General features: G+C 50.3%; 1 protein-coding gene across 8 annotated transcripts in view; it reads left to right on the top strand.

The window, feature by feature from the left end:
- The window catches only part of CHN1 (chimerin 1), a 169,889-nt gene extending 156,346 nt beyond the window's left edge, over positions 1–13,543 (top strand). For 7 of the 8 annotated variants that reach the window (XM_044978395.1, XM_044978394.1, XM_044978389.1 and 4 more), the window contains 2 exons: positions 9,046–9,151; positions 12,634–13,543. In XM_044978395.1, the coding sequence (XP_044834330.1) occupies positions 9,046–9,151; positions 12,634–12,805 (278 nt within the window). In that variant the 3' untranslated portion in view covers positions 12,806–13,543. The remainder of the gene's footprint in view (positions 1–9,045; positions 9,152–12,633) is intronic. The other variant, XR_006572206.1, reaches the window with a different exon arrangement.
- Positions 13,544–14,964: the final 1,421 nt, after the last annotated feature.

Genomic DNA, 14,964 nt, shown 5'->3' with positions numbered 1-14,964 from the left:
CCCTCCATATCAACCTCCTGGAGCTCAGAACGATAAGAAATGCCTGTATGCATTTTCTACCTCTCATCAGACACAGATCTATCAAAGTCATGACAGACAATGTAGCCTGCATGTTTTATATCAATCAACTAGGAGGACAAGATCCCCTTCCCTCTGCACCAAAGCCATAAAGTTGTGGAATTGGTGCATAAAGCATCACATAAGGATTTCAGCAATGTATCTGCCTGGTGTACAGAATGTCACTGCTGACACACTCAGCAGGTGCTTCTCCCAAGAATACAAATGGGAGTTGGATTATGAGGTTCTACACAGAATCTTTCAGACCTGGGGGTTTCCAGAAGGAGACCTTTTCGGCACAACCACAAACAAAAAATGCCACCTATTTTGCTCAAGGGAGGTGGGAGGGTTAGGTCACAATTGACTGGGAGACGCCTCCTCTTGCCTTGGACAGACAGACTTTTATGCCTTCCAGCGCCTCTCATCCTCAAGATGATAAACAAGATCAAGCAGGAAAAGGCCAGAGCCACAGTATGGTTGAGGCAACCGTGGTTCTCTTACCCATTTCACCTCACTCTCAATCCTCCAGAAGATCTTCCAGCTATCCCTCAACTCCTCTCTCAGGACACCGGACACCTGACGCATCCCAACCTGGGCATTCTCCACCTTAAGGCATGGTTCCAGGATGGTTTGTGGGGCTAGAATCATGCTGCTCTACGGAGGCACAACACATATTGTTAAATAGTAGAAAAGTTTCCACCAGAGCTACTTACCTCCAGAAGTGAACAAGATTCAGCCACTGTTGAAACTCCACAATGCTGCTTCTGATTCTGCCCCACGTCCTCTCATTCTGGAGTACCTGCTACAGCTTAAGAAATAGGGACTGTTCCTCAGTTCCATCAAAGTTCATCTGGCGGCCCTAACAGCCTTCATATTACCGTTGAACAGGGGCGGCTCTAGGAATTTGGCCGCCCCAAGCACGGCGGCACGCCACAGGGGGCGCGCTGCCGGTCGCCGGTCCCACGGCTCCGGGGGACCTCTGGCAGACGTGCCTGCAGAGGGTCCGCTGGTCCCGCGGCTCCGGTGGAAGGTCCGCCGGAGCCGCCTGCCGCCCTCCCGGCAAAATGCCGCCCCAAGCGCGCGCTTGGCGCGCTGGGGTCTGGAGCTGGCCCTGCCGTTGAAGGTTTCTCTGGTTGCTCATTTCACAACCACAAGATTTATGAAAGGCTTGGGGAATCTCTTCCCAGAGATAAAGGTTCCTGCGCCTGCTTGGGACCTGAATTTGGTTCTCAAAAGCCTCACAAACCCCCTGTTGGAACCAATGGCCACCTGCTCCTTATTGAATTTATCAAGGAAAACAGCCTTCCTAGTGGCAGCTACCTCAGCCCATAGTCAGAGAGATTGGGGCTTTAATGGCAGACTTTCCCTTTCATAACATTTCACAAGGATAAGGTGTCCTTGTGGCCCCAGGATTCTCCCTCAAGTAACTTCCAAATTTCACCTAAATCAGACCATATACCTGCCCGTTTTCTTCCCAAACCCACATACTTCAAGTGGGAGATAGTTCTCCACACTCTAGATATCAGGAGGGTGTTATCCTTCTATCTGGAAAGAACTAAATCGTTTTGTAAATCCAACAGACTATTTCTTTTGATTGCAAACAGATGTAAGGGTTTCCCCATTTCTACCCAGGGACTCTCTAAATGGATTTCTGAGTATATTATAACTTGCTACCAGGCTGTCAACGTTCCACCCCCTATCAGCATTTCAGCACACTCAAACTAGATCACATTACATCTATGGCTCTCCTTGAAAATATTTCCATTCAAGAAATCTGCAAAGCCAGTACATGGTCTTCGGTACATATCTTCCCTAGATACTATGCCTTGGTTGATGCCTCCAGGTCTGGTGTTGCAGTTGGCAATGCAGTTCTCTCTCCTGTGCAGGACTCCATTCTGAAGCCCCTTTCTCCTATTGGGGATACTGCTCAGGAGTCACCAAGAGTGGAGCACCTATAGGGACACTACTCAAAGATGAAGAAGAGGTTCTTCTTCGAGTGATTGCTCCTATGCATTCCAGTCAGGTGTGCGCGCCGCGCGTGCACGGCTCTTCGGAACATTTTTACCCTAGCAACTCCGGCGGGCCGGCTGGGCGCCCCCTGGAGTGGCGCCGCCATGGCGCTGGATATATACCCCAGCCGGCCCGTCCGCTCCTCAGTTCCTTCTTACCGCCCGTGACGGCCAGTTGGAACAGTGGAGTGCTCTCTGTCCTCCACAGCCCTAGCGTTTCTCTACCTTTGTATGTATATAGTTGTTAAGTACTTAGTTGTTAGATAGTTGAATAAGTTAGTTAGTTATAGTTTAGGATAAGGGAATAAGTGGGGTTTACCCCTCTTCTTCCGCAACCGGTGCAGGCTCATGCCCAAGGCACCAGGGTTTAAGCCCTGTGCGACTTGCCAGCGGCACATGCCGGTCGGGGATGCGCACGACTCCTGCCTGCGCTGCCTCGGGGAGACTCACCGTCCAGATAAGTGCCCTATCTGCACGGCTTTTAAACCTCGAACGAGAAAGGAGCGGGACAGTCGTTTGAAACAGCTCCTCATGGAGGCAACGCTCCAGTCCCCGGCACCGACCCCTCCGGCGCCGAAGTCATCATCGGCGCGCAGCGCACCAGCGGCCCCGAGCCGATCCGGTACCGAGGCTCGTCGGCATCCGGGAGCGGCACTGGCGACCCGGCACCGTTCCCTCTCCCCGTCAAGAAAGCGTAAGCCGGCGAAGGCGACCTCGCAGCCGCAGCCTTCGGGACCAGTAGCCCAGCCATCACCGACGCCTCTGGTACCGGCTGTGGCACCATACCATTGACTCCGGTACCACCCTGCTCCCCGGTGCCGACCGCGGTCGAGCTACAGCTCCCGTCCACGCCCGAGACGTTCTCGACGGCGAGAGAGCTCATAGATCTCACAGAGGCACCGAGCCTCCGGCCCCCGGCACCGCCGGTGTGGGCTGTTAAGTCAGCGGGTAAGCCGGCTATGATGCGGCCCACTTCCCCTGACGGACGGGATAGACGGCGCTCCAGGACTCGGTCTCGCTCCCGGTCCCGAAGACGGTCACCGTCACGCCGCTCCAGGTCCCGGCACCGCTCACCATCGCGGTACCGTTCACCTTCTCAACGCCGGTCGCAGTCCCGGTACCGCTCAACATCGCGGTACCGGTCGTACTCCCAGAGACGCTCCCGGTCCCGATCAGCGTCCCGTCGGCACCGCAGAAAGTCCGATTCCCGGCACCGTTCCCGGCACCGTGACTCCAGAAGCCACTCCCAGCACCGCCGGTCGAGCTCCCGGTACCGCGGCAGTCGATGGTCGTCTCGTTCGCCATCTCGGTACCGCGACGACCGGCACCGACCCTCGACACCATCCGGGGACAGGTTGCCAGTTTCGACAGCGCAGTCCATCAGCGCCTCCACACCTCCGTGGCCATCCCGTCACTCATCGGTCGCTTCGCGGGCAGACAGCTATGGCCATCTCCAGGCGGCCCCGCACGGACAAGTCCACGGTGCACAGCAGTGGGGTTTTTGGATCCCCTGGGCCCAATACGAAGCTCAAGGGCTACCTTGCCCCCAGCGGACCCCAGCCTCCGAACGCAGAGTGCCGGAGGCCACTGTCAGCAGGCCGCCCCCATCACCGGGTGAGGCCCAGTTACCACCTGATCCCACGGAGCATCCACGGTCCGAGTCAGCTGCCCACCCCATAGAGGACCCACTTGCGGAGGCGGTGGTCCAAGGTCTGTCCTCGTCATCTTCACCAGGCGGTGGCGGGGGCTTCTACGGCAGACCCTCCGCCTATTGACTTGCGGGCCCACCAGGACCTTCTTCCCCGGGTGGCGAAGGCTATAGACCTCCCTGTAGCGGAGGTCACTGAGGACGAGGACCCGGTGACAAATGTAATTGGAGCGGAGGCTCCAGTGTGGGTGGCCTTGCCATTCATCCGCACTATTCAGAAGAACGCCACTACCATCTGGCAGTCACCGGCGTCCGTCCCTCCCACCGCCCGCGGTGTCGAAAGGAAGTACTCCGTCCCCCCCACGGGGTACGAGTACTTATACACCCATCCTGCACCAGACTCGCTCGTGGTCCAGTCGGTCAACGACAGGGAGAGGCATGGTCAGCCAGCTCCAGCGCCGAAATCCAGGGAAGCGAGGCGCATGGATCTGTTGGGCCGAAAGGTCTATTCGGCAGGGGGTCTCCAGCTCCGATACGCCAACCAGATGGCCCTCCTCGCCAGATACACCTTTGACATCATGGTGTCCCTGGCGAAATTCGCAGAGCTGATCCCAACAGCCTCGCGCCAAGAGTTCACGGCCCTCCTGGAAGAGGGCAAGAAGTCCTCCAGGTCCTCCATCCAGGCCGCCCTGGACTCCGCGGACTCAGGTGCTAGAACCCTGGCCTCAGGAGTAACCATGAGGCGCATCTCCTGGTTGCAGTCCTCCACATTGCCACCGGAGGTGCAGTACACTTTGCAGGACCTAATCTTCGACACTCAGGGTCTGTTTTCTGAAAAGACGGATTCCAGAATTCAGACCCTGAAGGACGGTCGCATAGCCATTCGCACTCTGGGTATGCACACACCAGCTACCCAGCGAAGGTCCTTCCGGCAGCAACCCTACCGGCCATTTAATCAGCCTAGGTCGCGACCCTACAATAGCCGGCGTCCCGGCCTGAGTCGCCGTAGACCGTCGGGCAATAGGCGCAACCAGAGCCAGGCGCCTTCCAAGGCCCCTCAAGGGCCCAAACAGGCCTTTTGATGGGACGCCCGAGGACGGCCCATCAGTCTCTGTACCGGATCCTTCCCGTTTATTTTGCAACCGCCTTTCCCACTTTCTTCCGGCGTGGTCCCAAATAACATCGGACAGCTGGGTGCTTCGTACAATCCAGTCTGGTTACCGCCTTCAATTTGTTTCGCCCCCTCCTTCCCACCCGCCTTCCCTGTCCCTCTTCAGGGACCCCTCTCACGAGCAATTCCTCCTACAAGAGGTCGAGACTCTGTTGAGCTTGGGTGCCATAGAGGAGGTGCCTCACAACATCCGGGGCAGGGGATTCTATTCCCGATATTTTCTCATCCCCAAGGCGAAAGGAGGTCTCCGACCCATATTGGACCTCTGGGAGCTCAACGCATATGTGCTCAAGCTCAAGTTTCGCATGGTCACCCTGGGGACCATCATTCCCTCCCTGGATCCGGGAGACTGGTTTGCCGCCCTCGATATGAAGGACGCGTACTTCCATATCGCGATTTACCCTCCCCATCGACGCTACCTGCGTTTCGTGGTCAACGGTGCGCACTACCAGTTTGCGGTGCTACCCTTCGGCCTGTCCACCGCGCCAAGGGTCTTCACCAAATGCATGGCAGTAGTTGCTGCAGCCCTCCGCCGTCGTCGCATTCATGTATACCCATATCTCGACGACTGGCTGGTTTGCGGGACATCCCGACAGCTGGTAAAGGACCAGATGTCAGAGATACTATCCCTATTTCGGTCCCTCGGCCTTCTCATCAATGCCGAGAAGTCCACTCTAGCTCCATCACAGCGGGTGGAGTTCATTGGAGCGGTCCTCGACTCCACTTTGGCCAGGGCCTGCCTCCCTCGCTCTCGGCACCAGACGATGGTATCCATCATCCAGGACCTTCTCACCTTTCCCACGACAACGGTTCGGTCCTGCCTGGGCCACATGGCGTCCTGTACGTTCGTCACGGCATACGCGAGGCTCCGCCTTCGCCCCTTTCAATCTTGGCTGGCGTCGGTATACCGCCCGCACCGCGACTCAATAGACATGGTGGTCACCGTCACAAAGCTGACACTCGCTTCACTCAGCTGGTGGCTGAACCCAGAGGTCGTGTGTGCAGGAGTCCCGTTCCGTCCTCATCGCCCATCCGTCACCCTGACCACGGATGCCTCGGCGTTGGGATGGGGGGCTCACCTGGGCGACCTTCACACCCAGGGTCTCTGGTCCCCTCAAGAGCTCGCTCTCCACATCAATGTCCAGGAGCTACAAGCGATCCGCCTAACGTGTCACACCTTCCGCGCCCGTCTGCAAGGCCGCTGAGTGGCAGTCTTCACGGACAACACGACGGCAATGTTCTACGTGAACAAGCAGGGCGGAGCCCGCTCCTCCCTCCTCTGCACGGAAGCGATGCTCCTGTGGGACTTCTGCGTAACCCACTCCATTCACCTGGAAGCATCATTTCTTCCAGGAGTGCAGAACACGCTGGCCGACCATCTCAGCAGGTCGTTCCTCTCCCACGAGTGGTCTCTTCGTCCGGATGTGGTGCACACAATTTTCCGGAGGTGGGGGTTTCCCCAGATAGACCTGTTTGCCTCCAAGGAGAACAGGAAGTGCCATCTGTTTTGCTCATACCAGGGTCGCTCCCCAGGCTCCCTGTCGGACGCATTCCTCTGCTCCTGGACGGATCACCTCCTCTACGCCTTCCCTCCGTTCCTGCTCGTACACCGAGTGCTATTGAAGCTTCGGAGGGACAGGGCCCACGTCATACTCGTCGCTCCGGCCTGGCCGAGGCAGCACTGGTACACCCTGCTGCTCGAGCTCTCCGTTCGGGATCCCATGCCCCTCCCGTTATGGCCGGACCTCATCACGCAGGACTTCGGCAGACTCTGCCACCCGAACCTACAGTCCCTCCATCTTACAGCTTGATACCTGTGTGGCTGACCCACGCAGAGAGGGACTGTTCGGCGGCAGTGCAGCAAGTCCTGCTAGAGAGCAGAAAGCCTTCCACTCGCTCCACCTACCTTGCGAAATGGAAGCGTTTCGCGCTCTGGTGTGATCAACGAGGCCTCAATCCCTTCGTAGTCCCTATCCCTACCATCCTGGACTACCTCTGGTACCTTAAGGAGCAAGGTCTTGCGGTCTCCTCCTTGAAGGTGCACCTGGCAGCTGTGTCCGCCTTTCGTCCATCCATAGAAGGTCGTTCCATCTTCGCTAACCGGATGGTTTCCCGCTCCCTTAAAGGCCTCGACCGCTTGTACCCGCCGGTGCGGCGTCCTACCCCGACCTGGGATTTAAACCTCGTTTTGGCCAAGCTTATGGGACCACCCTTTGAGCCCCTGGCCACGTGCTCTCTACTCTATCTCTCCTGGAAGACAGCCTTCCTCGTCGCAATTACATCGCCAAGGCGAGTCTCTGAGCTCCGTGCCCTAACGGTTAGTCCACCATACACCGTCTTCCATGGAGACAAGGTGCAGCTTCGACCACACCCGGCCTTCCTCCCTAAGGTGGTGTTGGCCTTTCACCTTAATCAGGAGATCTTCCTTCCGGTCTTCTTCCCGAAGCCGCACGCCTCACCTCGTGAGCAACAGCTTCACACCCTGGATGTCCGCAGGGCCCTCGCTTTTTATATCGAGCGGACGAAGCCCTTCCGGCGTTCGACCCAGCTGTTTGTAGCGGTTGCCGATCGCATGAAAGGCGAGCCGGTCTCCTCGCAGCGGATTTCCTCCTGGGTGACGTCATGTATCCGGACATGCTACGAGCTTGCTCGCGTGCCATCATGTCGCCTGACCGCTCACTCCACGAGAGCGCATGCCTCGTCGGCCGCCTTCCTAGCCCATGTCCCCATCCAGGACATTTGTAGAGCGGCCACCTGGTCTTCTGTCCACACCTTCGCTTCCCACTACACGTTGGTGCAGCAATCCAGAGACGATGCAGCCTTCGGCTCCGCAGTCTTACACTCTGCCACGTCTCACTCCGACCCCACCGCCTAGGTAAGGCTTGGGAATCACCTGACTGGAATGCACAGGAGCAATCACTCGAAGAAGAAAAGACGGTTACTCACCGTAGTAACTGTTGTTCTTCGAGATGTGTTGCTCCTATCCATTCCAGACCCGCCCTCCTTCCCCACTGTCGGAGTAACCGGCAAGAAGGAACTGAGGAGCGGACGGGCCGGCTGGGGTATATATCCAGCGCCATGGCGGCGCCACTCCAGGGGGCACCCAGCCGGCCCGACGGAGTTGCTAGGGTAAAAATGTTCTGAAGAGCCGTGCACGCGCGGCGCGCACACCTAACTGGAATGGATAGGAGCAACACATCTCGAAGAACAACAGTTACTACGGTGAGTAACCGTCTTTTACTCACCTTGTGCAGTAAGTGTGGTTCTTTGAGATGTGTCCCCCTATGGGTGCTACACTACCCACCCTCCTTCACCTCTGCTTCAGAGTTTCTCCTGAGACTCAGCAGTGCAGAAGTAACCGAGGGGGCAGTTCATCCAGGCAGCCTGATATAGCCTGGGTATAGGGCATGAGGATACCAACAGCACATCTGAGGGCTGAATGGACAGTGCTAATAAAAATCTCAGATTGAGGGTGCCTGGGGCACGCACACGCCAAGAGAGTGCTCATAGTATCTCGAAGAACCACAGTTACTGCCCAGGATGAGTACCTCTTTTCCTGTCACCATGTAGTGAATGATCCTGTTTACCTGACAATGTCATAATTCAAAGTAGCCTTAATTTTATTTTACTGGGAATGAGGTAATCTATGGGAGTGATTGGTAATGAGATAAAGGACCCCTAGGGATGAAATCTCAGACTCACTGAAGTCAATGACAAAACTCGAATAGACTTGAGTAGGCCCAGAATTTCACCTCTTGGTCACTTGTGCAAAACTAGTCCAAGTCGGTAGTAATTACTATCTTGACAGCTTTTTCAGTACCCATGAGGAAAGTCTTGGTGGACTCAGTCCAGTTACTAGTGGACAGGAATTCACATGTCACAACTTATCACAGCTCTTCTCCTCTAACATTGTTCTTGACAATGCATTGGGGAGCCATGGAAACTGTTGTGAGAGAGTCATTCCAGAAGAGACCTTCCAGAAAAAGAGGGAGGCACATTGATTAAAGCAAAACCAAAGCTCATTGACATAATCTGGAGATAGTTAGATTTAATCATGAGGGCTCCTTTCAGACCTGTCACTCCCCAAACCTACTGTGTCTCTACTTCTCTGCTTGAAGTCTGGCATTGTCTGCACTGATATTTAAATGTTTCTGTTTCAGAAACCATGGATCCTGATGAACAGTTGGAAACACTTCATGAAGCATTGAAACTACTGCCACCTGCACACTGTGAAACCTTAAGGTATCTCATGGCACATTTAAAGAGGTATGTAGTTTATTTTAAAAGAAATTAGATGAATTCATCTGAAACAAAGGCCAATCTGTAGCCTCTACACAAGTCTGTGTAAGCCCCACAGATGTATTTGGGGCCTTGTACAGGCTTTTATAAAGCAAATTCTGAGTTGTTTTTGTAAATTTAACACAGCACTACAATCTCTCCAGTGTCATTTGTTATAGCAGAATGAACAAACAAACTTAAATACAGTAACTCACTTAAAGTCCTCCCAGTTAATGTTGTTTCATTGTTATGTTGCTGATCAGTTAGAGAACATGCTCCTTTATAATGTCCTTTGGCAGCTGCTTGCTTTCTCCACTACTTGCAGGAAGAACAACCCATTGCAGTTAGCTGGCGGGGGCTTGGAACCAGGGCTGGTGGGGGCTTGGAACCAAGGTGGACCGGCAGCCCCCCTATCAGCTCCCTGCTCCTAAGTTCTCTGTGTGGCAGCTGCCCAGCAGGCCATCAATGGCCAGCAGTTCAGCTGTCCCTCCTCCCACTGCCATGTGCTGATCCTGCCCTCTGCCTTGGAGCTGCTCCCCGGAGCCTCCTGCTTGCTGTGTGGGCGGAGGGTGGAGGGAAGAGGGGGGCTGTCAGGGTGTCCCCCTTCCCTCCTGCTCCTGCACCCCACTTATCCCATCTTTCATAGAGCAGGGGGGACACACGACAGGGCTCAGGATGGAGGGAGCTTGCTGATCTACTTAACAAGGCAGTGTACTTAGAGTGGGGTCAGCATACTTAAAGGGGCAGTCTGCATCTCTCTGTGAGAGTCTCTGTCTCTGTCTGCTATGCTGTCTCCCCTCCCTGTATTTGTGCTGCCTTGTAGAGTGTGAGGCTACATTAACAACAATGAGTTAACCCTTGAGGGTTCAGCCAATTGCTAGTTCATCATTTAGCAGTAAGGCATTCCCTGGGAAATATCCCACCCTCTGACTTCACCACCTCAACCAAGCTTCACAATCATCATTGCTGTGTACAGTATTAAATTGTTTAAAACTTAAACTCTGTGTGTGTGTGTGTGTGTGTGTGTGTGTATATAGATATATATACACACACACCTCTACCCCAATATAACGCGGTCCTCGGGAGCCAAAAAATCTTACCACGTTATAGGTGAAACCGCATTATATCGGGTAGGGAAGTCTGTGCCTCCCCAAACAGCCTGGCCCCGCCCCCATCCAACCCCCACCTACTTCCTGCCCCCTGACTGACCCCTCAGAACTTCCAACCCATCCACCCCCCCCCACACTCCTCATCCCCTAACCAGCCCCCGAGACCCTCTGCCCCTTATCCAACCCCTCGGCGTGTTGGAGCCGTCCCTAAACGGGTGTGGGGCCCGGGACAAATCAGCCTCCCCGCTAGTCTCCTCACTGTCTGCCCAGCGCTCCTGCCCGCCCAGCCGCCACTCACCACTTGTCTTCCCGCTAGTCTCCTCACTGTCTATCCAGTGCGCCTCTCCCTGTCCGCCCAACTGCTTCTCTCCTGCTTGCTGTCTTCCCGCCCGCCTGCCTCCTCACCCCCCCTCCTGCCTGGCACTCACATCCCCATTCGCCTCCTCACCCCGCTTGCCCTCCTGCCTGCCCCCCACCCTTAACATGCCGCTCAGAGCAGTGTTGGAGACTGATGCACTGATCCACCAGCGCGCGCAGCCCCGCCCCCGAGAGCTTTAGCGCGTTGTATGTGAACCCAAGTATATCGGGTCGCGTTATATTGAGGTAAAAGTGTAATAGTCTTTTGTCTGGTGAAAAAAATGTCCCTATAACCTAACCCCCCCATTTACATTAATTCTTGTGGGAAAATTGGATTCGCTTAACATCATTTCGCTTAAAGTCACATTTTTCAGGAACATAACTACTACGTTAAGCGAGGAGTTACTGTATGTCTTAAAAGAACAGAGTATTAAAATACACTAAAACAGATACACAGACACTGTGCTTTCTCCTACCTTCTGCACTCTCCATAGGCCTTAAGGACTTAGACCAGTAAAAACCCCACAATTTGGATGCAAATAATAATAATATGCCTAACCAATTTTTACTCTATTTGTAGGTACTATAAATATCTACATGGCAAGAAACTATTCCCCTTCAGCTGTCAAAGTATATACAAAACCATAGAGTAAAAAATAGAATTGACATATTAGCTACTGTGCCCATTTTAATTTGTGACGTACCTATTGTTAACATGTACCTATTGTCATGAATAATCATTTCTTTCCATATAAATAGCTTCATTTTAAGTCTTTTTAGTGAAAACACAGTTGCACTGTAGGATTTGTTGAGTCTGCTGAGTATGTCCAGCAAAATGCAACCCCAGGGTTGCTGCATGTTCTGGACCAGATATGTCAGTGTCCACTTATTTCAATGGAACTTCAAATGAATGTATTAGTATAGCCTGAGGAATGGAAGACCAGTAGCAAAGACTACTTGTAAAGCTGATTTTTCATATCCTATTGTTCAAGGGTTGTTGCTGATCTGTTGATTAGCAGGTCAATTTATAAATTCTTACACTGCTGGCATTTGCTAAGTATGAGGAGGAAGGGGCAACACAATTTATAATATTTCCATTATTTTTAGTTTCTGTTGTTTAATATACTTACTGAAAAGAGTTGTAGTGAGGGAACAGCTAGCTCACTGGCTTGTTGCAAAATTTAGCTAATTAGCCATTGGTCCTTTATTTGGAATCATAAACTAGGAAGCAGAGTTTTGGAAATACCAGAATAATATGTCAAAAAAAGAGGACACCAAATTCTGACAACTATTGTATATGCCCAAAGGGCTTTTATTCAGCATAGGAGATTAGATAGTTCAGCAATGTGAAAGAACATAAGTGTTTTTATAACCCACAAACTTCCTACCAATGGATATTTAGTCATTTACAAGAATCCTTCTGGAGATTTGTTTTATGATAAAGCAGCAGTGTATATTAAGTCCTTTGTTTAGTCTGTGAACAAACTCATTTACAAATCTGAATTTGTTTTATTGAGAAAGGCAATTAACTGCCATAAACCAAAGCAGAAGTTTAATGTCTCTAGACGGCATTTTGTTTACTGTTATTATGCCAGGAACCAGAATTTGGGGAGACATTTATTCTGTGTCTCCGCACTTCTTAACCATATACTGTCTGAGAAGACTCTATATATTCTGCTCTGTGTGCATACGTGGTAAATTATACTCCGTGGTCCACCCAAAGATAATATAATAGCAGATCGTGAGCTTTGGAACAGGCACTGGTGGATAACCAGATAACCAGCAGTAGGAAGTTGCTACAAGTGGTGGCAAAGCTGCACTAGCAGTTTATAACCCTACGCTATTAGGAACCCAAGAGCTGTGTGATGCAGCCAAGGAGGGGTGTGGGGTAAGCCTGCCAAAGCACTGACTTAGCATTTTTGTTAGAGTTGGTCTTTGTGCACCGTGTCATTAACCAATATTTGGTATGACGTGCCTTGTGTTTAACATTGTCCTCCTTTACAGGGTAACCCTTCATGAAAAGGAGAATCTCATGAATGCAGAGAATCTTGGCATTGTTTTTGGACCAACCCTTATGCGAGCACCAGAACTAGATGCAATGGCTGCACTGAATGATATCCGTTACCAGAGACTTGTGGTGGAGATGCTTATAAAAAATGAAGACATTTTATTTTGAATATTTTGTTTTGTTCTTTCTAAAAAAGGAAACAACAATATTCTGTGGAGGAAGGAATATTTTAATGTAATTTAACTGGCTCTTGTAGCTGAATTCCATATTTGCTAGAGCTTTTGATGTATACAGGATAAAAATGAAGGAACTCTGTGTCGCTTCTGTAGTGCCATTCAGCTGATGTTGAAAAAAGGTTAACACATTTTCCAGTACTAGTAATCCTGGGTGTTTATCATGTTTAAAACAAAAATCTAAAGCTCTATTGCATGATTGGCTTCCTGTTCTCCCTGTTTTGATGAAGCTCTTTCTGCAAAAGAAACAAGAGAATTGGTGCAGCATCTTTTATAAGCATCTTTGTTCTGGATAGTTTGTGATTGTAATTTAGCATGTTTCTCAGTGTAAACCTATTGTGAATTTGCTTTTATGTTCTATGTAATTGGTTTCTGATACTAAAAAAGAATGATTTCTGTGAAATGGGGCTTCTGGCTGTATGTTGACATTTCCTATCATTCTTTTCCCACTTTCTTGGGTGATTTCTTCCTGGTTTCTCTCAGTTCTTTTATCATGTAGTAGTTTGTTTTGAACAGAAACAAAATGTGTACTTTGTCACTTTAAGTAATTCTTCATGTCTTTTATCGTGGTTGCAGTAAAATCTGCAACACTGTACAATATTTCCTTTATTGTTGTTTCAGTTGTAATTTTGTATTTTTATCTGGCATGCATATATTAATTTATTAAATTTTGCTATTAGAAATCTCACATTGTGCTGGGTTTTTTTTTAATTAATGAAAATATTTTCAATGCCTTTGTTTTCACATTTATGTTCACAAAATAAAATCTCGGCTCATTTCTTGTTGAGCTATTTGAATGATGTGTGGTATTTTGGCACTCAAATATATTGAATGACCTTTGACTGAAAAGAGACAATTTATATTTGTTATTTTTTTGGTAGGACATTCCCAATCTAAATAGCTTGGAGTCTGACACTTCTTAAGGTTCCCAGCAAATTCTCATGATTATTTTATTTGCAAAATTCTGTAATCATCATCCAGAACATTTTTCAAGAGCTCCTCAGCACCTCTTAAAAAACAAAACCAAAAACTAATGAAGTACTGCAAAGCCTCCAGTACTATTAACAACTAACTTTCTATGAATTTTTCAAAAAATGTGTAGTTATTTGCCTGTATATAGGTCAGTATTGCAATTTACAGTTACACAAATATAGGTGGCCAGAATAGGTGAATCCACTACTTATTTACAAATATACCAAACTATATTTGCTTCAGGCTTAAATTGTTCAACACTGACCCCGACACTTCTGTCCTCCTCTCCCCCTCCCCCTTCCCTATCTCCTCCATATGAAGGTAAATGACCAAAAATGATAAATAATGCATCAATCTAAGGCAGAGCAATGCATACAAATTGCTTCTTATCAGCCTTTCAGCAGTACCAATGATACAGCCACTCCATGTATTCACATTTTATTCTCTAGAAATGCTCCTGAGTGTGACAAAGCAATATTATTCCATCCAACAGCGTAGACTCTGACTGCATATCTCTAAGCGGGTTAACACCAAGAGTCATACCAGTAAGTTTTAGTAAACCTACAAGCACTATTTTCTCAGCTTTCACAATTTCTATAAGACTGGTACTCCAATGAATTTTGTTTGGCATTGTTGGAATTTTCTGTACCGTTGTAATCACAGCCCTAAAAACCAAACACACCAAATTTTTTCATGTTAAGCTTTCTGACTCACTCGTCTCCAAAAATGGCAGACCAGATTTGTCCAAGTGCAATATGTGACTATATCAGGTCTTCACCTCCTAAAATATATTGGACCTGATTCTCCATTGCCTTGCATGTGTGTAATCATTTACACAAGTGCAAAGTGAGTGCACACTGGATGGCAAATGTTACCATTCTGATTTGCATTTATGGAGCAGCAAAGCAAGGTCTGATGCTCAACTCAGTGGCATTTCTCAGTCTGTAAAAAGATCACTTTGGAACACTGCAACAATCCATTTCGAAATGGCAGGGAATGGTCTAGGCATCAGCGGGCACAATACTATTTATTTTGGTACAAACCAGAACACCAGAAAAGCCTGATTCACAGGAAAAGCAGGAGGCCCAAACTGCCTGGTGCTGCAGACAGAACAATCTCTCT

This window comes from Mauremys mutica, chromosome 10 (genome assembly GCF_020497125.1).
Source record: "Mauremys mutica isolate MM-2020 ecotype Southern chromosome 10, ASM2049712v1, whole genome shotgun sequence".
Classification (NCBI taxonomy): Eukaryota; Metazoa; Chordata; order Testudines; family Geoemydidae; genus Mauremys; species Mauremys mutica.
This window is presented reverse-complemented; position numbering and strand designations above follow the sequence as displayed.